Source organism: Lipotes vexillifer, unplaced genomic scaffold (genome assembly GCF_000442215.2).
Source record: "Lipotes vexillifer unplaced genomic scaffold, Lipotes_vexillifer_v1.1 scaffold90, whole genome shotgun sequence".
Taxonomy (NCBI): domain Eukaryota; kingdom Metazoa; phylum Chordata; class Mammalia; order Artiodactyla; family Lipotidae; genus Lipotes; species Lipotes vexillifer.
The window spans coordinates 650,427-673,537 of NW_006782310.1; the positions used below are offsets into that span (position 1 = coordinate 650,427).

General features: G+C 37.3%; 1 protein-coding gene across 1 annotated transcript in view; it reads left to right on the forward strand.

The window, feature by feature from the left end:
• The window catches only part of DSG2 (desmoglein 2), a 39,534-nt gene that overhangs the window by 11,021 nt on the left and 5,402 nt on the right, over positions 1 to 23,111 (forward strand). The window contains exons 3-13 of the mRNA XM_007455237.1: positions 134 to 169; positions 2,573 to 2,707; positions 6,721 to 6,882; positions 7,028 to 7,172; positions 7,986 to 8,152; positions 10,233 to 10,370; positions 10,485 to 10,670; positions 14,110 to 14,375; positions 17,131 to 17,273; positions 17,566 to 17,793; positions 22,649 to 22,876. Of these exons, the coding sequence (XP_007455299.1) occupies positions 134 to 169; positions 2,573 to 2,707; positions 6,721 to 6,882; positions 7,028 to 7,172; positions 7,986 to 8,152; positions 10,233 to 10,370; positions 10,485 to 10,670; positions 14,110 to 14,375; positions 17,131 to 17,273; positions 17,566 to 17,793; positions 22,649 to 22,876 (1,834 nt within the window). The remainder of the gene's footprint in view (positions 1 to 133; positions 170 to 2,572; positions 2,708 to 6,720; positions 6,883 to 7,027; positions 7,173 to 7,985; positions 8,153 to 10,232; positions 10,371 to 10,484; positions 10,671 to 14,109; positions 14,376 to 17,130; positions 17,274 to 17,565; positions 17,794 to 22,648; positions 22,877 to 23,111) is intronic.

Below are 23,111 nucleotides of genomic sequence, written 5' to 3' on the forward strand. Positions count from 1 at the left end.
TACTAGTGGTTAAATACCCTCCCCCTTTTTTTAATGTCTATAATATCCTAGGTGCTAGGTTATTCATTAACAAAGTATTTAAGGTTAATTGAGTGATAAATTGTATTAAACAACAAATAATTTTATTTTCCAGATCTGCTTTAACTTTGGAGATGGACTCCATTTAGAGGTAAGGAACCGAGGGGATTATTCCTGTCTTTTGGACTCAGGGGCTTAATTTCATGGAAGACAGTTGTGCCTTTCCCAGATTGAAAACACACACTCCTGCTGAGCCTTTCCCAGATTGAAAACACACACTGCTGCTGCTGAAACTGCGTAGCGTTTCGGGGGGCTCCAGGGAGCTCCAGTCCTTTATGTCTCAGTGCAGAAAGAATTCAGAGAGAGGCAAAGTGGTAAGTAAGAAGTGATTTATTAGACTAGGGCACTTGTGAGGCTTACAAGGGAGCAGGCAAGCATTGCACTTCTCCGAGTACTTAGTGGGCTACTTTTTCAAACGAAGAGGAGGGAGGGGGAGAAGACCACCTTCTTTTTCATTCTTTGAGTCTTCAATCATTAACTCCTCCTACATGCTGGGCGGAGGAGTTTTTGACCCTATATGGTGCATCCAGGACCGTCATGGCACTATGGAAAAATTATTTCAGGTCTCAGTACAACGAGGGTCTTTCACTTTGAAATGTCACCTTTCCATAAATTACTGTTTTTTTGTGTGTGCAGAGAGCATGTCCTAGGGGTCATTACCTTGTTGACGTCACTGGGCAGGTTGTAGGCCTTATTTTCCACTAGTGTTTGATTGTTTTGGGGCATGTCTCATGCTTCTGTTTTGCATGGTTTTATTGCTAAGCAAGCCGATCAGGCTTTGATGCTAAGTGACTTGCTCTGCTTTATGAGTCAAGCAAGCTTGTTTCAGGATTTTTCCATTGCTTTCTTGAATGATCATTAACTTACTGGGGTCTCCCAAAGTCCTCTAAAGTTCTCTCTCTGTCTACAATCCCCTAGTGGGATTTCTGAGCTAACTACTTGATTATCCTACTCTATCCCTATCACCTCAGACTCAGCCATTCCCACTCAAACACATGCACAGGAACTTCTATCCAGGGATGTCTGTGCAGCATATTTTGACAATCTAAATGTCCATCAATGAGAGAATGGTAAAACAATTTATGGTACATGGAAGAATGTCTATGATGAGGTACTGAATGAAAAATCAAGGGGCAGGACTTCCCTGGTGGCGCAGTGGTTAAGAATCCACCTGCCAATGCAGGGGACACGGGTTCGAGACCTGCTCTGGGAAGATCCCACATGCTGCGGAACAACTAAGCCCGTGTGCCACAAACTGAGCCTGCGCTCTAGAGCCTGTGAGCCACAACTCCTGAGCCCGCGTGCCACAACTACTGAAGCCTGCACTCCTAGAGCCCGTGCTCCACGACAAGAGAAGCCACCACAATGAGAAGCCTGCGCACTGCAACCAAGAGTAGACCCCGCTCACCACAATTAGAGAAAGCCCAAGTGCAGCAACGAAGACCCAATGCAGCCAAAAATAAAATTAAATAAATAAATAATGAATCACCCTTTAAAAAAAAATCAAGGGGCACAATGAGATGTACAGTATAATTCCATTTTTATAAAAAAAGAGACCTTTTTACATGTGCAGATGTATGGTCATAAGAAAAGATCATAAAAGATATTTATCAAGCTGTTAACAGTGAATGCTCCAAAGTATGAGTGGAAAAAGTAGGAGGATGTTTTACATTTTTACAATATAAACTTTAATGTTATTTTAATGTTTTGATACATAATTTTTTTAATTATAGAAGAATTTTTCCACTAAAAGAAAAAAATCAGTGACCTAGTGATAACCAGTGTAAATATTTTGAAATAAAATACATGTTATATTACAGCAACAAAATGAGTAAAACTGTAAACCTAGTGTAAAAATCATTTCTGATCTTAAAATACTAGGTCAGCTGTATTAAAATTTTCCTTGGATAAAATATATATTCATCTATTAAAGCACAACTGAAAATTTATAGAATAGTTTTCTACCTAAAGTTTTTGATAAACCAAAGATGGGTGATTTAATCCTTTAACGTCATTCTTAAAACAATAAATTCATTAACTGACACTTGCACTAGTTTTAGTTAAATTGATATCAACAGCTTACTGACATTTAGTCTTAAAACATTAGTAATTTCATTTTTAAATTATAAGGCACCACAGAAAAATAAAACTTCATTTTCAGTCAGTAAGAAAAAAACTCATGACTTGGTACCTTAATTTTAATTTGCCCATTTGTAAGATCACTGAATTACTCTCACCTTTTTAACTCTTCACTCTGGGAGATCTCTTCTAACTGATAAAAAACTGCTTTACTGGTTTGGAAACAAGCTCTTCAGGTATATAGTGTTTGCTAGAGTGTATATATTTCCTCTTTGAAAATGAAGCCTGTTAAAAAAATATGAAATTTATACCTTTAAATTTGCACAGCCCCTTTTCAACTTTTAGTAAATTTCAGGATGCCATACTAATGTCTTAGGGTACTTAATCATTTGGGGGCATTATTTTGTTGTTTTAGGCCTTACACTCAAGAAATGAAAATAAGCTGCTTCCTAAACATACTCACTCAGTGAGGCAAAAGCGCGCTTGGATTACTGTCCCTGTGGCACTTCGGGAAGGAGAGGATCTGTCCAGGAAGAATCCAATTGCCAAGGTACCTTCTCAAGAGGAACAGGAAATGCATGCGTATTGCTAAAGTGTGGTCTGAGGACTTTCATGTTCACTTTAAAATTTTAGGAAAATTATATGATGTACTTACTGAGGTTTTAATATTCCGCATATCACCTGGAAGAGCCTCTTTCCCATTCTGGAAGATGCAGCATTATTGGTGAACATATATACGTAATGTAGGGCTTTGATTCAACTAAGAGTTGAATCTGGCACCAGTTGAATCTTTGTTTAACAGAATGTTACAGTGCTCAAAAGGAGATAGTATCATGTGTTGGGGGCGGGGCAGTGTTCTTTTCCCTACCCCCCTCCTAGTTTCTCTGGCTGTAGCCCTGGAAGTTGGACTGACAAAAAAACCAGATTAACAAGAGAAAAACAAACAAGCTTAGTAACATGTCTATCGCGCATGTAGCACCCAGAGGTGAGTAACTTAAAGGTTTGGTTAGGATTTGGGTTTATATAGCTACTTAGCAAAAGAACAATACATTTTTAGAGAAGTGACAAGACGAAAAGGACCTTGAATCTCCAGGAGCAGCAAACTGTGGGAAGGCAGATATATGGGCAACTGATAGAAAAATCTAGTTAGTCAGGTTTGTTTTGTGGATTCCTCTGGTCCTGTCTCCAGGCTGATAAGGATCTAACTCCTGTGGTTAACTTTTGTCCTTCCTCATAGAGAGGGGTGGAAGGCACCTTTACAAATTTATGTCCTGCTCTTAGGCAAATAGGGGGAGGGCAGAGAGCTTTCTTGTATCTGCTTCTTCTCAATTGCTTTCGGCTTGAAATAATTCTTATACCAGAGTTGCGTATTCTGCCACCCTACACATGAAAGTAGTTTTCAAAATGAAAAGAACTGATATCTAATAGGTGGTAGGGTGACCACACATCCTGCCAGAAACAGCCTGAGTTTGTAGCCATTGTCCTAGCCTAATCATTAGTAACTCCCCTTTCACTCTCAAAATGCTCATTTTTTTTGGATAAATTATATGGTAATTCTATTAATATGTATCTCAGACTTAGCATGTGCAAAGTCCGAACACTTGATTTTTCCCAAAAGCTGTTCTCCGTAAGTTCTACCCATTTCAGTAAATGGCACTATAATTCTATCCAGTATTTCAAAAATGTAGCAAGAACTGTCAGTTCTATCCCAAAAATGTATTCCAGATCTGTCCACTTCTCCCCACTGCCACCCTCCTTGTCCGAGTCATTGTCAGCTCTGACCTGTGCTACCAAAAGCGCCCCGACTTCATCTCCCTGCCTTCACTCTTGCCTCCGCTTCCCCCCACCACAGTCCATTCTCCAGAAAGCGGCCAGAGTGATCTTTTGGAGTTTTTTTGTTTTGGCTTATTTTTTTAATAAATTTATTTATTTTTGGCTGCACTGGGTCTTCGTTGCTGCACACGGGCTTTCTCTAGTTGTGGTGAGCGGGGGCTACTCTTCTTTTCGGTGTGCGGGCTTCTCATTGCGGTGGCTTCCCTTGTTGCGGAGCACAGGCTCTAGGCTCACAGGCTCAGTAGTTGTGGCACATGGACTCAGTAGTTGCGGCTCACGGGCTCTAGAGTGCAGGCTCAGTAGTTGTGGCACACGGGCTTAGTTGCTCCATGGCATGTGGGATCTTCCCAGACCAGGGCTCGAACCCAGGTCCCCTGCATTGGCAGGTTGATTCTTAACCACTGCTCCACCAGGGAAGCCCCAGAGTGATCTTTTGAAAAGACAAATCAAAGCATCCCCTTAGTGAGACCCTTTCAACATCTGCCCACTGCAGTGGAAGGAGTAAACTCCTCACCGCGGCCTACAAGAGCTCTTGGGATTCATTGGCCCTGACCTCCTCTCTGACCTTAGCTCCTATCAGCCCCAGCCCCCACTCTGCCACCTCCCTAAGCTGACACAAGCCATTCCAGCCTCCCACCCTTAGCACTTGCTGTTGCCTCTGCCTAGAACCCCCTCCCCACAGATATTTGTAGTATCTCACAGCATCAAGCCTCTAGCCAAGAGTTACCTCCTGAAAGAATTCCCTTCCTGGCCTCACCCCATCTCAGTCCCTTCACTCGTTCTGCTCAGTTTATAGCTCATTCGCCTCCAGGACATTATGTCATAAATTGCTTGCTTGTTGTCTGGTTCCCTCAGTAGAGTGTAAGCTCCCCCAGGGCAGGGGCTTAGACCTTAGGGCTCACAGCTCATGCCCTGTGCCCTGAGCAGTACCAACATTCAGTAAACATTTGTGTGAATGAATAATTGTTCATATGCAAGTTGTACCTTCATCTTTCCCGTCTTATAAACATTATACATGATGAGCTCCTTAAAAGAAAGAGCAGCTACAGAACAGAAGACAACACTTTCCTTTTTCCAGCAACATATTGTTTTCATAGAAGCCTTCTAAAATCTAAATGTTTAATTTCGGTTTTACATAATAGTATGTATTTTAAGGAGTTAAGCTTTTCGGTTTGCTTTGGTTTGGTTTGGTTTGATGAGATATCTGAGTCATTCACACATTCTTTCCATAAAATGCATTGATTCTTTGGGGTTCGATAAGTGTTAGCTATTCTTCTTACTAATTTTAATTATAAAAGTTGTTCATCTTATTGTGGTAAATATTTCACAATACATATATGTATCAAACGATCACATTGTACACTTTAAACCTACACAATGTTATGTCAATTATATTTCAATAAAGCTGGAAAAAAGTGAAAAAAAAAAAGTTGTTCAGAGTAAAATGTACATAAAAAGCAAAAGATCTTGTATTTCCCCAACTTTCCAAATTCTCTGTCTAGGAGTAATACTGTCAACAGTTTAGTATCTTCCAGATCTTGTGAAATACATAAGTATGTATATACTTACATACTCTTACATGCATACATATATATACAAACCAACTGTTATGTCCACACACAGTTTGGTTTTATTTTTAACGTAAGTGAAATTATATAATACATATAATTAGCACATAGAGATCTAGAATATTCTCTATAAATACTGAAGTATATATGTATATGCACATACACATGTGTTGTGTGTGTATATGCATGTACTTGGCAAAAAAAGAGAGACAGACAAACAGAAACACAGAGAACAAGAAAGGCAAACAGAGAGAGAAGCTCAGTGAAAAGTGATCATGGGCTGCCCCAGGATCACCGTTCCACTCTTGGAGCAGAGCAGCTGTAGCGGGAGATTGGAGCCGCATTGATCATTCTCAGCAACAACCCCCAGCCCCAGTGCATGTTGAGAATCCTCTGGGAAGAATGTGTAGCTAATCCTGAGATTTCAGGACAAAGAATTGGCCAGGCAGGTGGGTGGTGATGGCTTCAACGATGTCTGAAGAAAAGAAATTGAGGATCCAGTAGGAGGCCACAGAGACACACTTACTAATGAAGAATGAGAGATACAGAAATGGCAAACAAACGAACGAATTGGAGATACAAATAAAGCTGTTTATAGAGGATGAAAGTATTAACTACAGAAGACCCAGCGGGTTAGAAACCCTGATTTGCTGAAGCATTCCAAGCAGGCAAACACTTGACTATTTTTTTTTTTTTTTTTTTTTTTTCCACACTTGACTATTTTAACCCTTCTATGGAAGGATGCCTTATTCATACTGTCCTCATAATCAAACGGAGTTATGAAGGTGATTTTGACTCTGCAATTTTTACCTTATGTGCTAAATTTAAAATCCATCCCCACCAAGATGTACCCCGCTAATGATACCTTAATTTCATAACAACCCTGAGAGGTAGGCAGTAGTGTCTCTTCAGGTTACAGATAAGAACACTGAGACACAGGAGGGTAGGTAACTGCCTCAGCATCACTACCTGGTGAGTGGCTGAGACAGGACCAGAACCAGGTCCTCTGACACCAGCACCTCTTCTCTGGAGTACTTGTGCACCGCCCACCCTCCACCCATCAACATCTGACAGCTTCAGAGCAAAATTTTCCATTAAAAACAATTACCTATAAGTTATAGAGAGTTTAACTTGAGGCATTCCTTTCTTATTTTTATGTTAGATAAATTCTGATCTTGCAGAAGAAAAAAACCTAAAAATTACATACAAATACACTGGAAAAGGGATCACAGAGCCACCTTTTGGTGTGTTTGTCTTTAATAAAGACACCGGAGAACTGAACGTTACCACCATTCTAGATCGAGAAGAAACACCATTTTTTCTGGTAAGAAGAACAATTTTACATTTATTAGTTTGTAGTTCTTCTTGGGTAATAATTATGGTATGTTTTATTATTGTTTTGAAACTATGGTACTTGAATGACCTCAGCTTAAATCTAATCCCTTCTATTATTTATGTCGTGATTTCAGCTAACTGGTTATGCTTTGGATGAGAAAGGAAACAACTTAGAGAAAACAATAGAACTCCGAATTAAAGTTCTTGACATCAATGACAATGAGCCAGTGTTCACACAGGATGTCTTTGTTGGGTCTGTTGAAGAGCTGAGTGCAGCAAGTAAGAGGTTATTTTTTTTTATGAATGAATATCCAAGGCCAATTTATCCCCATTGTGTGACTGAACACTGAAACCTCTGTCTTAGTGGAGGCTGGGTATTACCCACAGGACAAATAATAATAAACATATTGCTCTAGGTTTGGAACTGCTTTTTTGTTATAAATTTTTTACCCTGAAACAGATGTGGTAGATTGATGTGATAGGTTAGGTCTCTATAGCAACTATTCAATTTTAGTCTGTATCAGGAAAGCAGCCATAGATAACATGTAAACAAATAGGCATGGCTGTGTTCCAATAAAATTTTATTCACAAAAGCTGGTGGCTGGCTGGCTTTGGCTCACTGGCAGTAGTTTGCTGACCTTTGACATATTGTTTCAACTGTCAGACTTCAGTGCAAGTGTTAAACGCAGGAGAGATTTCTCTTTGATCAGAATGTAAAGAATAGCTATGCTTCTCCTGAATTGCTTATATTTTAATAAGCATGTATTTGTATCTGTTCATTCTCCTTTCTTTGTATGGGTTATTAGATCTATTATAAACAAATTTGTGACCCTCCTATAGCAAGTGTTCAGGACTTCATCCTAAGAATTGTATGTACTAACCTCAGCCTCACCCTCACCTTATTTTTCCTATTCCTACCTCCATTCACACTTATTTCCTCAAACAATTAAATGTTTTGATCTTGGTAAACTGATTTTGATAAATACCTGGAATCCTTTATGGAACAAGTTGATATTATAAATAAAATAATAACATACATTAAGTATGCTAAAAGTTGAGTTTCATCTTGGACACCTTTGTTTCTGATGCCAGATACACTTGTGATGAAAATCACCGCAACAGATGCAGATGAGCCCAACACTCTGAATTCTAAAATTTCTTATAGAATTGTATCTCAGGAGCCTGCTAATTCTCCATTGTTTTACCTAAATAAAGATACAGGAGAGGTTTATACAACCAGTATTACCTTGGACAGAGAGGTAAATTAATATTTTATGTTATTCATCTTTCAGCTCTCCTCTGTCTTTCCAGTTATTCTCTCTCTAATTCTTTGCTAACTTTCTGACTTTGGTCTATGTTACTTACTCATAGGATAACTCGGAATGATCCTCCTCTAGGGATGTGCTGTCTAATATGGTAGCCATCAGCCATATGTGGCCATTGACCACTTGAAATGTGACTAGTCCAAATTGAGATGTGCTGTAAGTGGAAAATATACACCAGATTGGGAAGGCTTAGTATGAAAAAAAAGAATGTGTAAAATATCACCTTAATAATATTTTTGTTGATCACATGTTGAATTGATTATATTTTGGATACCATGGGTTAAATGAAATATATTTGTTTAAAATTAGTATTACGTGTTTCTTTTTACTTTTTTTATGTTTATTTATTTATGTCTTTGGCCACGCCACTCGGCTTGCAGAATCTTAGTTCCCCGACCAGGGATTGAACACAGGCCCCAGCAGTGAAGCACCAAGTCCTAACCACTGGACTGCCAGGGAATTCCCTCTTCTTACTTTTTTAAATGTGGCTGCTAAAAAATTTTAAATTACATAAGCACTGTCCTAGGGCCTCCCCAGTCAGGATCTGTTTGCTAGAGAGTTCCAAAGCAATGTTCCTTAATTTGTGTCTCTATAATGAAACGTCAGGAATCTTTTGTACTACTAGTACATATACAGAGGGAGGAAAAAACTTTGAAATAGGAATCCTATTTAGGGTAATAGAAGTATTTGTAAAGGAAAGAGTTACTGTAAATCCCAAATTGGAGGAAAATTTGAGTCAGTTTCCTAAAAAGGGTGCTTTCTCAAACATTTCATTTTTTGTTTCTAAGTCAAAGGGAACATTTTAGTTGAAAAAGGGAGAGAGAAGTTTTTTTTAAATGCTACATACATAAAGGTCATAACAGCATTCAGAGTAAACTGTTGATGATCTAAAGAACAATGTATTATCATCAAATATAAATCATCATCCAGGCACAGTCAGAGTGTTTTGTATTACTTGGAAAAATGATTTGACTCTGGCCAGAGACGGAGAGGATAGTGCTCAACATTCCTATCAAGGTCTCTGTAAAATTAAAGCATATTAATACTCCTAAAATTCTACTCTACCTTTTTTGCATAAAATGAGAATGGAAAAGTACTATTTTGAATTAGTAGTGTGAATTTTTTAATGAGCTTCTGTCTCTAGAAAGTTTAACCAGAAAATACTGGCTGTTGCTTATTGGGCACTCACCAAATGCCTGGTGCTATTACAAACCTTTTATGTGGAATAACTCAAATTAACTTCACCTGTAAACCCTGTGAAGCAGATACAATTACCCCCATTTTACATAGAAGGAAACCAAGGAGCAAACAGATAATGTGTGTCCAACACAGCTAGTAAGTCAGAATTGGAACCCAGCCAGCTGGTTCCAAAGCCTCTGCTGTCCTGCCTCTCACTGAGCACAGGGTCCCCAGGCATTGGCACTGGCTGCCCGGCTCCTTAAACAACACCCACACTGAATGGAGCCATCGGAAAGGGACCACGTGGATGAGAGGTTTCCCTCTGGAGTAATATCTGAGACGTTATTCTCTAGGACACGTTCTCCAAGAATCTAATCTCCCGGGATGTATGGACAAAGTTCACCAAGTTTTGCCTTCAATGGTCAAGTGTTCTTGGGGGATTAAGTTTTCCTGGCTTAACTTTTAACTGAAAATGATGTGTGGGATAGAAAAAACCAAGTCCTAGAGTCCCATCACTTCCAGTATAGTGCAAACTACATTTTGAATGCACTCTTTTGTGCTCAGACTATTTTAAGGAGAGACTCATCTCCTGATAAATATCACCAATGACATAATTAAGAATTCAATATCAACAACTGCATTAGGCTTTTCTGCCCTTTTAGAAAAGCTCTGATGGCAAATAAACAGCATCTTCATAGGATTAACAGCAGATCATGAAACTTACTTATGAATAAAATATACTGTGGTTCATTCCCTTGATGATAAAGTGAACTAAAACCAGAAAGATAGAGCCATTCATTTTCACCCCAGCTGGATATCTTTTATTTCCCTGTAGGAACACAGCACTTATACTTTGACGGTAGAAGCAAGAGATGGCAATGGACAAGTAACAGATAAGCCAGTAAAACAAGCTCAAGTTCAGATTCGTATTTTGGACGTCAATGACAATATACCTGTAGTCGAAAATAAAGTGGTAACTATTATTTTTATAACAAACATGCCTATGTATATTTTAGTCATAAACTAAAAATATATCACCTAGGTTTGTGTTACCTCAGAATAAAAATTGCCTGTTCATGCTTTGCAGTATGAAGGAACAGTTGAAGAAAACAAAGCCAACGTAGAAGTTTTACGCATAAAAGTGTTCGATGCAGATGAAGTAGGCTCTGACAACTGGTTAGCCAATTTTACTTTTGCATCAGGAAATGAAGGGGGTTATTTCCACATAGAAACTGATACTCAAACTAATGAAGGAATCGTGACCCTTGTTAAGGTAGGTACCTAGTGTTCAAAACTGGAATGGGAGAAGTTGGTCCAGAGGAGGGAACTGATCTATTTTGAGCTCCACATATTTACAAGTACTTTTCATAATCAGTTAACTGGCACCACAGTTGAAGAGATAGGAGCCACCCCTACTTGCCCAATTTCTGTGGTTAGTAAGTGGTTACACTTTTTGTGTTTCTAATGTCAGTAGTAGGAGGGTCACATTTTGAAACACAGTGTTATAAGTGTGCTTAATTGAATCAACGAACAAAAATTTAATAATGTTATTAAGCATATGGGTCTTAAACAATTAAAACCCTTACTCCCACAGAATTTCTTAAACCAAACTTAGAGGATGGATCTTTATCTAACAGAATAAGTAAAGAGGAATATCAGTGTATGTTTAAATGGTTTATGGTAGAATTACCTTATCAGATTATAAAATAAAAAGCATAGCTACAGCTTTCAAAAGACTGTTTCATTAAGTCACAGACAAAAATTGATTCCAGAGGTTTCCACATTTTAACAAAAACTTAATATATGGTATAGTATGTAAACCCTAATAGCAGGAAGAGGAATGATGATAACGTATAACCGAATAGAGAAAAATTAACTTGAGGTTTCATAGTAATAATTATTGATACCATTTATCAATGGGCTACTGTATGCATTTAGATTACTTTTTGTAAAGCAAAGGAAAATAGAAAAAGATTAGCTCATGTTTGAAGGGAAGACACATTTTATGATTACTGAATACATGGATAATGGCATCAGAGACGAAATAGATTTACCTGCTTATACAGAACTAAGCATACTTTTTAGTCACAGATTATAGGTGCAACCATGCTTGATGCCTGAGATAAAAAGCCAGTAATACACATAAGGAGAAACAATCACTTAGTGATGAATAATAGAAATATCCTCAATGCACCACGGTAGCACAAGAAGGGGTTATCAAAGGGGGCATGAAAAAAAATAGTAAATTTAGTGTTAAAATGACAGCAACAGATTAAGAAAATTACAAATTTACTTTTCCAGTTGTATAAAGAATCACTTCCAAATTATAAAGGTGGTAATCAGATTTCATTCAAATGAATGGACAAGGAAGTTAGATAAAGAAGATATACAAATAGCAAATGTGTGCATAAAGGATGCTCAACATCATTAGTCATTAGGGAAGATGCAAATTAAGACTATGTGAGCTACCACTGCACACCTGCTAGAAGGAGCTACAATCAAAGAAAGACTGACAACACCAAGTATCAGCAAGAATATAGAACTGGAACTCCTATATATTGCCAGTAGAAACATTAAATGGTAGAGCCAGTTTGGCAGTTTTATAAAAAGTTAAACATTGAGTAGTTATCCAGTGACCTAACGATTTAGTCCTAGGTATCTACCCAAGAAAAATAAAAACATACATCTACAAAATAAAACAAAAAACAAAAAAACTTGCATGCAAGTGTTCATAGTGGCTTGTATTCATAATAATGAAAAACTGGTAACAGTCCAAATGTCCACCAACTGGTGAGCAGATAAAATGTGGTCTATTGATACAATGGAATACTCTTGAGCAATAAAAAGGAATGAAGTACTGATACATGCTACAACGTGGATGAACCTCACAAACATTATACTTTATACAGACACAAAATACTATGTACCGTATGATTCTATTTGTGTGAAATTCCTAGAAAAGGCAAAAAGCGCTTACATAGAAAACATCAGTGGTTGCTTAGGGTGGGCTACGATTTGGCTACAAATAGGCAAAAAGGAACTTTTGGGGAGCGATGGAAGTGTTCTAAAACCAACAGTCTTGATATTTGCAAAACCATATAGGCTTATGAAACATCCTCATGTTTTACACTTAAAATGGGTAAATTTCATTGTAGGTAAGTCATGCCTCAATAAAGCAGTCTAAAAAAGATACAGGAGAATAGATACTTTAAACTGTAGAAACAGAGATAGTAAATCATCACATGAGAAAAAGCCTCAGCTGTGTTAACAAATAAGTTTAGTATCTTTAATGCTATTGAAGATAGCAAAAATGGGAGTGATAAAATATGCTAACAGTTGCAAAACTAGAGGTACATGCCCTCATACATTGCTCTTGATGCTGAAAAATTTTCCATTCTCTTTGGAGCACGATGGCTATTTATAACAAACACTATGAAACAGTTTTTATGTCGCCAGTACCTAGCTCATTTTTTTTTTACCATTGTCTTGTTCTTCCATGGTCTTTGAATACTAATGACATATGGCTGAAAGATTTTATTTCTCATCCGGCATACATCGTACCATCAAAATAAGTGTGTGAAGTGCAAGAGCAACTTAAAAAGACAATAACTTTCACAAGGATTCTACAGTCACAAAGAGTGTACTTTTCTGTAGTCAATTTGTGTTGTGTTATTGTCCCAATGCCCCAGTGACCCATATAATAAAGGGGGCAGAAGTTATATATCCAGAACTCTATAGAGAGGAAAACGGATTTCATAATAAATCATCCAAAAACAAAAGTGAACATTGCAGTAATTCATGTAAACACATGTAGTATATTTAACAGCAAAGATGGTCAGTCAGTACATCTAAATGGTCAGGACCACTAGAAATAAAAAGCAACAGGACCTGCATAAACTTTGACTGGGTACTTCTTCCCTCTGTAGCTCAACAGGGGAAAAATAATTTGTATAAAAACGTTCAGAGCAGTATTAACTGCAAATAGTCGAAATGCCTAATAACAGAATGGCTAAGTAAATTAAGTGTATCTAAATAGTAGAATACTATAGAAATGTTTTTAAAAAGAAAATGGACAAATTGGAACATAAAATATGCATAGAGTGATAAACTGATTATATCAAACGTACTTAATAAACACCACAATTCACAAAGATCAAAGTATTTAGAGGAGGATTAATCTTTTATGGCATTAATAGCAAACCAGATATTAATAGACATTATGCTGAAAAGGAGGGGGTTAGACTCTCTGTTTAAACAAATTTGAAAATCCCTAGGCTTAACAAAGCTAAATAGTTGTTTTTTCTACAGGAGGTCTCGGTTTTATGATATGCCATGGGATAGAGCTGGCAGTGCCTACTTATGTAGCCCTTTTCACCAGAACAAACCCCTGGAACACATTTTAAGGAATATTATATTGGATGTCCATTAACTTTTTTTTATTAAGAAAAAAAATCACTTCAGATTGCTAAAAATAAAAATGTATACGTTTTAAATGATTTTGACCTTAAATAAATTGGGGATGCTTCCTAAACATTTATGAACATCAAAATTGACAGACTTTTTAATGGCATGGTACCAATATAAGAGCTGGACTACTCAGTACTGCTGTATTTTTCATGTTTTAAATTATTATAATCTGACACTAAAACCACACATGTGTGCTCTAGTTGTTTTCCCTTTTAAAAGCATTCCCTTTGATTTTGCCTTTCTAGGAAGTAGATTATGAAGAAATGAAGAATCTTGACTTCAACATTATTGTCACTAACAAAGCAGCTTTTCACAAATCAGTTAAGAATAAATATAAGCCTACATCCATTCCGATCAAAGTCAAAGTGAAAAATGTGAAAGAAGGCATTTATTTTAAAAGCAGCGTAATCCAATTTCACACTAGCGAGAGTGTGGAAAAATTAAGCCAAAGCCAAATAATGGGAAAATTTCAAGCTTTTGATGGCGACACTGGACAAGTAGCCCATGTAAAGTAAGAGATAGTTATGAATATTGTTTCATCATTTTAAGTGACTTTGAATGCCTATTTTCAAAAATCGTAATGAAATTTTAACACTTCACTCCTTCAAACCCCGCCATTATAATCCCCCAAAGGTCTATAGATTAAATTTCCTAGAGTTGTACATGTCACTGAGAGGCAAAAAGGAGTTTTCCAAGGATCCCTTTCCCTCCACCACCCGAGTATGAGGCAGAGGCCGGGTTGGTCACCTCAAAACAGTTCTGGGTAGAGAAGGCTAAAAAGCAACAAAGAGAAAGTTCAGAAAAACACTTTCTAAAATTTGTCTTAAAAGAGTATCAGAGATAAGAAAACAGCAAGTAAAATTTACTGCAAATTCCACTTTATACAAGGTTGGTTAAGAGAAATAAAAATAGCTGCATAATGTATTTTAATAATGGGGAATCCAGTTTCATTTGCTCATAAGCCTTGGAAATTGATCTTCATTTAAACCAGGCTATTTGGGCTAGGGATTGATGAAACTTTTGTAATGCTTGTCTCGGTTATGGTGACCTTTACTCAGAATATACTTATTGAGAACCTACTAAATGCCGCCCCTGTGCTGGAAGGTGCTGGATTGTGTCCACTCTGTAGCGACACCTAGGTTTGCAAGATCCATTCACATTTTCAAAGTGAATTTACATCTTAGATCTCAGAGCCATACCATCAAAAGATGACTCTCTACAGAGCTATTATTTATGAAGTTCTACCTAGCTGTAGTTATTTGGTTGAATTTAAGAATCCCCACCTGCCACCCGAGACACAACAGCTTCTATGTTTTCCTGCTGCCGGTGCCAGAGTTGTCGGTTGCTTCAACTCTCCTTAGGCCTATGTCCCTGGGTGCCAGTACTCATGAAACATTGTATTTAGATGCGTGGCCAACCATAGCACGAATGGGAATATGGAGGAAGCTCTTCAACAATCTCTTTCCTTTTAGTGAATCTCCTTTTCATGGAATTCATCAGCCAGTAGTAGCAAGTGACCTTTTTCCAAAATTATGTTAACAAACAGCTTCCATTGTGTTTTCTGCCATGTCTTGGTGACCCCTTTTTGCCCACCTTAACTTCAGGAACCAGTCTAGCTTCTCTCGACTTTTATAGTCTACTTTTTATTTCCATGGCTCTAAACTTAAGAAGGCAGTCCCCACCTAAATCCCCAGAATTGAGAATGAGTGTTCCTTATGATCCCTCACACTGTCCCCTGAGAGGCATAGATATTCTAATTAATTATCCTCCAATAATATTGTGACTCTCTATTGAAACTTCTATTTCCATCTAACTGTTTAATTTTGGTTGCTGTTTTTAGTAAGAGTTATGACTGTATCAAAAGATCATATGTTCTTCCTTGAAAAAATAATGAACCATGTTTCTTTACTCCTCAAAAGTATTTTATTTTTAGCATACACTTACAGAACTTTAGAATAAGAATGATCTTAAAGATTAATTCAAACCTACTATTTTACAGATAAGGAATGAGAGGCACAGCTAAGTGAAATAATCTTCCGGTATTCACCTAATTTAGAAATGTTGATAAGGACAGCAGAAGAATCACTCTCTTTTGTCATAATTTACTCTTTTACTGATTATTCATATGCATCAGTTGTTATGGATATTTGACATGACATGTGAGCTGCCATCCTACTTTGAATGGTGTCTAGTTTTCACAATAGAAAACAGAAAATCCCTTAAATGAGACCACACAAAACATTCCATTGTGAAGTGTGATTCTTATTACTTTAATTTCATCTTTGTTATAAGCATTATTTGGGGAAACATTGACAGCAGCTAAGTTCAAGCTTTAAAATTCCAGCCATGAAATTCAGAAATATTTATGAAAATCCAAATGTATCATCATTTACTGGTATAAATATTAAAAGACAGGAAAGTTTAGTTCGAGTGTATATTAGTCACTATAAACAAATATTGCCATATATTAGCCACTCATTTTTGTATGCCTAAACAGCCACTTAATAGAAAATAAATCATTAATACGATTGGTTGAATCAAATTCTCATATGTTTGGTTTATATTTGTATTTGGATACATTTTAAACTTGATGGTATTAAATTACATATATTTCTGAAAATGTACTATGAATGTTCTCCTTGCCTTCCCAAAGCTGTCTCTTTTTGCACTAATTCTCCTTTGCTTTGAAGGAATAAACCCAGAAATCACCTTATCAGCATTGTTTCCACTTTTAACCATTTCTAACTGAAAGAAGCCTATTGCTCTGAACAATCAACAGTATCCCAAAATTTAAAGTACTTCCATTTAAGGCAGTCATTGATTTTTTAAAATGATATTTTTAAATATTGATAATATGCCAATAAATAATAGAATGTAAAACTGCTTTTCTCCACGAGTTCTTGTTGGGTGACTAAGTTATCCTCCAGGGTTAACTCCAAATTTAAGGAAAACTAGATTGAAAGCCGTTAAGACAGACTGAAGAGCAACTCGTAAACCTCCCGGGTGAGTAGGCAAGGGCGTCGCCCTTGCACATATGTCTTGGGTATGTTACAGAAATAAGGAAGGGTCCAAAGTAGGTGTGATACACGGTAAACAGAGGGGCTTTTAGGATAGTTTCAAGAAATTAAAAACCATTCCAAACTAATGCCTGTAATAAGAACATATATAAGAAAGCAGAAATTAAGCTTAAAAGAGTTGTAGATATTAATTGTAGATAGTCTCAATTTATCCAGAACTCAAAATTAATTTTGTCTGCTTTCTAACAGATATGCCAAATTTGAAGATATAGACAATTGGATCTCTGTGAATTCTGCCACCTCTGAAATTAAACTTGTAAAAATTCCTGATTATGAATCCAGATATGTCCAAAATGGTACCTACACTGCAAAGATTTTGGCTATTACAGAAGGTAAGTTATTAAATAGACACTTTTTCTTGGTTATATGCATTTAGATTTTATTTTCCAGCATCAGAGACCTTTGCTTTGATCTTGTAGGAATGCCAAATGGGTAAACCTTCACATTTCTACTTATTTAGTGGATTAAAAGATATTACTTGATCTGAATATGAAAATATATCTAAGATAGAAAGCATCCTAATTTGGTTACTACCTTCTCCTTACCAAATTGGCAAGAGAATTCAAACTATGTCCATATGAGCAGTATAACCAAAATATACATTATCTTTTTCTTATTTTTAAGAATATCCTGGAAAAACCATCACTGGCACTATTAGTATCACGGTTGAAGACATCAATGACAATTGTCCCACACTGGTCGACCCTGTGCAGACTGTCTGTGATGATGTGCAATACGTGAACGTGACCGCAGAGGACCTGGACGGACCCCAAAACAGCTGGCCTTTCAGCTTCTCTGTCATTGACAAACCAGCTGGAATGGCAGAAGGGTGGAAAATAGTAAGCCGAGAAAGTAAGCAAAATCACTGGACTATATGTTTAAACATGATAGAAATCTAAAATCCTTATAATACAGGCTTTTTTCTTGGCATGAGTTACATTTCCAATACAACTGAGTTTATAAAATGAGGGTCTGAAACTCAGGCATAGTGTCTTTGATCTGCCTAATAATAAATACCCTATTTGGAGAGAGTGAAGGAAAATAGATATCTCATATCTTTAAAGTAGCTGGGTATTCTCCACATCGCTCTTGAAGCAGTTGTCTTGTAAGCTGAGGAATACCTTGCCTCTCTAAGCACAGCAATCAGAGTAGGTGCCTTCTAAAAATCTTGATGTATGGTAACGATGATTCCATTAAAAATAACTCTTACCGAACATATACCATGTGCCAGGCACTCTGCTATCCCTTCATATGCATTATCATGTTTACTTCTTACCCTATAACCTTATTCCCTGATTCCAGCTGAGGAAACTTTGGCTTAACTAGAGTTAGATAGCTTGTTTGAAGTCACACAGCTGGTAAGTGATGGACAAAACATGGAAAGGAGTCTGTCCCCTTGCCCCCCATGCCAGAAGGACGTGTGCATAAATCCGTATCTTGGGACATATCCCCTTATTGACGTGCTCTATTGGCTTCCTTCAAGGTGGTTTCAAATGTAGAAAAATCTATCCAGAAGACTCTTTTTGTTTTAAACAGGTAGTGCTCGTTTCAGAAAAGTTCTCAATGTAATACCCCAATTTTTCTTAACTTTTAAGTTTATTGTTTTCTTAGGCTTAGCAAATTTTACAGTCATTTTAAGAGGCTTTGAATCATGTTTAGTCCAATTTACAAACTAAACACCTTTAACATTTCACTATATTTATAAATTTAGTATATTTGGCTTCCTTTTTATGTATTTCAATGATCTGAATTAACAAATAAAACTTTCTTGTGATTCCTATACTCTAAAATTCCAGTAAATTTAACTTATAAATACATCTAACCTGACATCCTCTTCAATGGTCCAATACTGAACAAACCAGTGATATGTCAACCTAAAACCATAAATCTAAATTAGTAACATAATTACACATTTTGAACTGGAGTTACATAGCTGTCACATTAATAGGGCTAATTGTCCTTAAAATATTACAAGTGTATAAATATAATAACAAATGCAAATAATTTCTTTACAATGCAAAAATATTAAAACTAAGTCTTTAGTTTGTTTAAATATTCCTATACTTAATTCTGAATCTTCTTAGGGTTTATGTACTCACTTGCAAAAGATAGTTATGTTGTTGGTTAACTCAGGTGGTCTCCCCAGTAAGGGGTGACAATCACCATCTAGATTAACTGAGGTTACTTAAGATCAAGTTTTCAACTAGCATGAGCCCTGGGATGCAGACATCCAGATGATTCTTCTTATGGTAATTAAGTCACAGGCCTCAAGACTCACAATATCTCATTCTATACTCACAGAAGTCTGGGACTCCCACCTAGGCTGACTGCTTGATTGGAGTTTGCCTTTCTTTGACTAAGATAGTAAATGTGTTTTGCATTGAACTTGCTGGGATTCCAAGACTTACTTATTTTTATCTAAGAAACGTGATGTTTAGGAAATGCCAGGCACTGGTCTAAGCACTTTACTAATATTAACAGCCCTAGAAGTTTGGCATTACCGTCATCAACATTTTACAGATGAGGAAACAAAGGTGCAGAAAGTTTAACTAACGTTCTCAAAGTTACAGCTAGTTGAAGAGCTGGAATTAGTATTTGAACCCAAGCACTCTAGCTGTGGAGTCTCTACTCACTACCTTTATGCTCTGTTGCCTTTCCAGATACACAATGGATTTTCTGTCTAAAGATAAAGATGTTTGAATTTGATGGGCTCTTGAATTTTTTCCTAGCCTTAGAAACATAAAAGTCTTTAGGATACACATACATGTTAGAGTGTTATAACAGGAAGTCACTGAGCTTATACTGTACATATCTAGACAACTGAGAGAGATAGGGTTCTGTAACCCAGGCTTTTTTCTCCTTGGCTATATAATGAGATGATTGACCAACTATCATGATAATAAATAGCTCCTAACTATTTTATTTATTTGGGAAATGTCTTAAGTACAGAAAATTACAGAGACTAATAAGGCAGATACCTTTGTACCTCCCACCTAGAATTAAAAGAATATTAACAATTTGTGGTATTTGAGTCAGGCCTTTTTTTTTAACGATCACTGACAAAGTAGAAGTCCCCTTTGGGCCCTTCCTCCCCTTTCCATCTTTCCACTCAGAGCCAATCATGAATTTAGTTATATTCTTCCAGGCCATGTTTTCCTATATTTCTTTTAATAAGCTCATATTCCTTAAATGAATGACTAGATGCTTTCCTCACTTCTCCAGAGCTTTGGGGATGATTTAATAAGTATATTTCTAGCTTTGGAGATCAAATTCCATAAAATATGGACCTTAAAATGAGAAGAGGATGTCTCTTACTTCCAAAAATAAGTAAATAAAACAAAAAAACCTCCCAAACACCTCATTTTTTATCTTTGTATTCATCCATCTTTGCCTTGCAAGTAAATTATTTTTTAATAAATGTTATACATATATCAGAAAAAGTTTTAAACTATTCTAACTGATCGTTATTTTTACTCATGGGAAAACTGGTCATTATTTTTATTCATGTTGAAAGAAATTTTCTTAAATAATCATCAGTCACATTTTTAAAAAAATAAGATAAAAGGTCATTTGCACAACACTTTCTGTGTAATATTCTTGCCAAAAATGTGTAGCCTGAATCCAATCATGAGGAAACAGACAAATTCAAACTGTGGAAAATCCTTTAAAATAAGTGGACTTCCAAAAGGTCAAAGTCCTGAAAGGCCAAAAGGAAGTTAGGACTGTTATAGATTATTAATAGAGACTAAGGTGACAGCTAAATGCAGGGCATAATCTTTGATTGGATCCAGGATCATAAAAAAAAACAAAAAACAAAAGCCAGAGAGAGTAAGAGCGAAGACTGTAAAGGGCATTTTTACAACAGTTGAAAAGTTTGAATATGGGTTATATATTAAATATATTATTATATCAAGAATGAATTTCTTGAGAGGGTTAATATCCTTTGGTCTTAGAAGATTTATGCTGAAGAACGTCATGAGATCTGCAACTTACCTTGAAATAGTTCAGGGGGAAATAAGTGTGCATGTAGAGAGAAAGTATTGTTTTAAAATGTAAACAATTTATGAAGGGTTTATCAATATTCATTGTAATGGTCTTTCAGGTTTTCATATATACAGTGAAATTTGAAAAATTTCAAATATACAGCGTTGGGAACAAAAAGGATGAGACTGGATGAAACAAGATTGGCCCATTGTTGAAAATTATTAAAGCTGGAGATGGGTACCATGGGAGTTAATTATGCTCCTTCCTGGATTACGTCTGTTTGAAAATTGCCTTAATAAAGTTCTTTTTTTTTTTTTTTTGCGGTACACGGGCCTCTCACTGTTGTGACCTCTTCTGTCACGGAGCACAGGCTCCGGACGCGCAGGCCCAGCGGCCATGGCTCACGGGCCCAGCCGCTCCGCGGCATGTGGGATCCTCCTGGACTGGGGCACGAACCCGTGTCCCCTGCATCGGTAGGCGGACTCCCAACCACTGCGCCACCAGGGAAGCCCCAATAAAGTTCTTTTAAGAAATAGTAAAATATGGGGACTTCCCTGCTGGCCCAGTGGGTAAGACTCTGCACTCCCAATGCAGGGGGCCAGGGTTCAATCCCTAGCCCCGGAACTAGATCCCACATGCCGCAACTAAGAGCCCGCATGCCGCAACAAAAATCCTGGTGCTGCAACTAAGACCCGGCACAGCCAAAATAAATAAATAAATACATATTAAAAAAAAGAAATAGTAAAATAAAGGTCATTCGATGGAAATGTCATTTAACTCTCCACTTGTTTGTCACTGTATCCCAGTAATGGAAGAGTTCCTAACATCTGGTAAACCACACACATTTGTTAACATTGGTCATTATAAAAGGATGGTATGTCCAGATCTGATCCTTTGCTATTTACCTGCATATGTGGACTAATTTCATCAAGCACACAGTGTGAATTCAATAGAGAAGTTATGAAATAATACAGCTTCTAACTGGAGCTAACAATTATTAGCTATTAAAGAATGTTTCTGTAGACTCACAGATGTAGAAAACAAACTAGTGGTTACCACTGGGGAGAGGGAAGTGGGGAGGAACAAGATAGGGGTAGGGGATTAAGAGGTACAATCTACTATGTTAAAATAAATAAGCTACAAGGATATATTGTACACCACCGGGAATATAGCCAATATTTTATAATAACTATAAATGGAGTATAACCTTTAAAACTTGTGAATCTCTGTGTTGTACATCTAAAACTTATATAATATAATCAACTATACCTCAGTAAATTTTTTTAATTTCTTTATTTTTGGCTCTGTGGGGTCTTCGTTGCTGCGCACGGGCTTTCTCTAGTTGCGGTGAGCGGGTCTACTCTTCGTTGCGGTGCGCGGGCTTCTCATTGCAGTGGCTTCTCTTGTTTCGGAGCGTGGGCTCTAGGCACGCTGGCTTCAGTAGTGGTGGCAAGAGGGCTCATTAGTTATGGCTCATGGGCTCTAGAGCGCAGGCTCAGTAGTTGTGGCACACAGGCTTAATTGCTCCGCGGCATGTGGGATCCTCCCAGACCAGGGCTCAAACCCATGTCCCCGGCACTGGCAGGCAGACTCTTAACCCACTGTGCCACTAGGGAAGTCCCTATATCTCAGTAAATTTTAAAAAAGAATGTTTCTGTAATTTAATCTTGCCCTTCCTTGGTAATCACTCATTTTTATTTCCTTTTTTATCTTGTCCTTGCAGGTACCAGCGTGCTACTGCAACAAAAGGAACGAACGCTCGGGAGGAGTGACATTCACTTGCTGATTGCAGATAGTAAAGGCTTCAGTTGCCCTGAAGAGCAAGTCCTTAAACTCACAGTCTGCAAGTGTGTGGAAGGCGGTGGCTGTGTAGGAATGAGGTATGACTCCTACGTTGGCCTCGGACCTGCAGCAATCGCGCTTATAATATTTGCTCTTCTGCTCTTGCTACGTAAGTATTTTAAAAGCTACACTTTAGCTCTTTTAGTAATGTTAGTATTTTAAAAGCTACACTTTAGCTCTTTTAGTAATGTTAATACCTTTTTGGTTTTTTTTTTTTTTTTTTTTTTTTTTTTTTTTTTCGGGTGTCCCGGCCCCTCCCCGTTTTGGCCTCTCCCGTTGCGGAGCACAGGCTCCGGACGCGCAGGCTCAGCGGCCATGGCTCACAGGCCCAGCCGCCCCGCGGC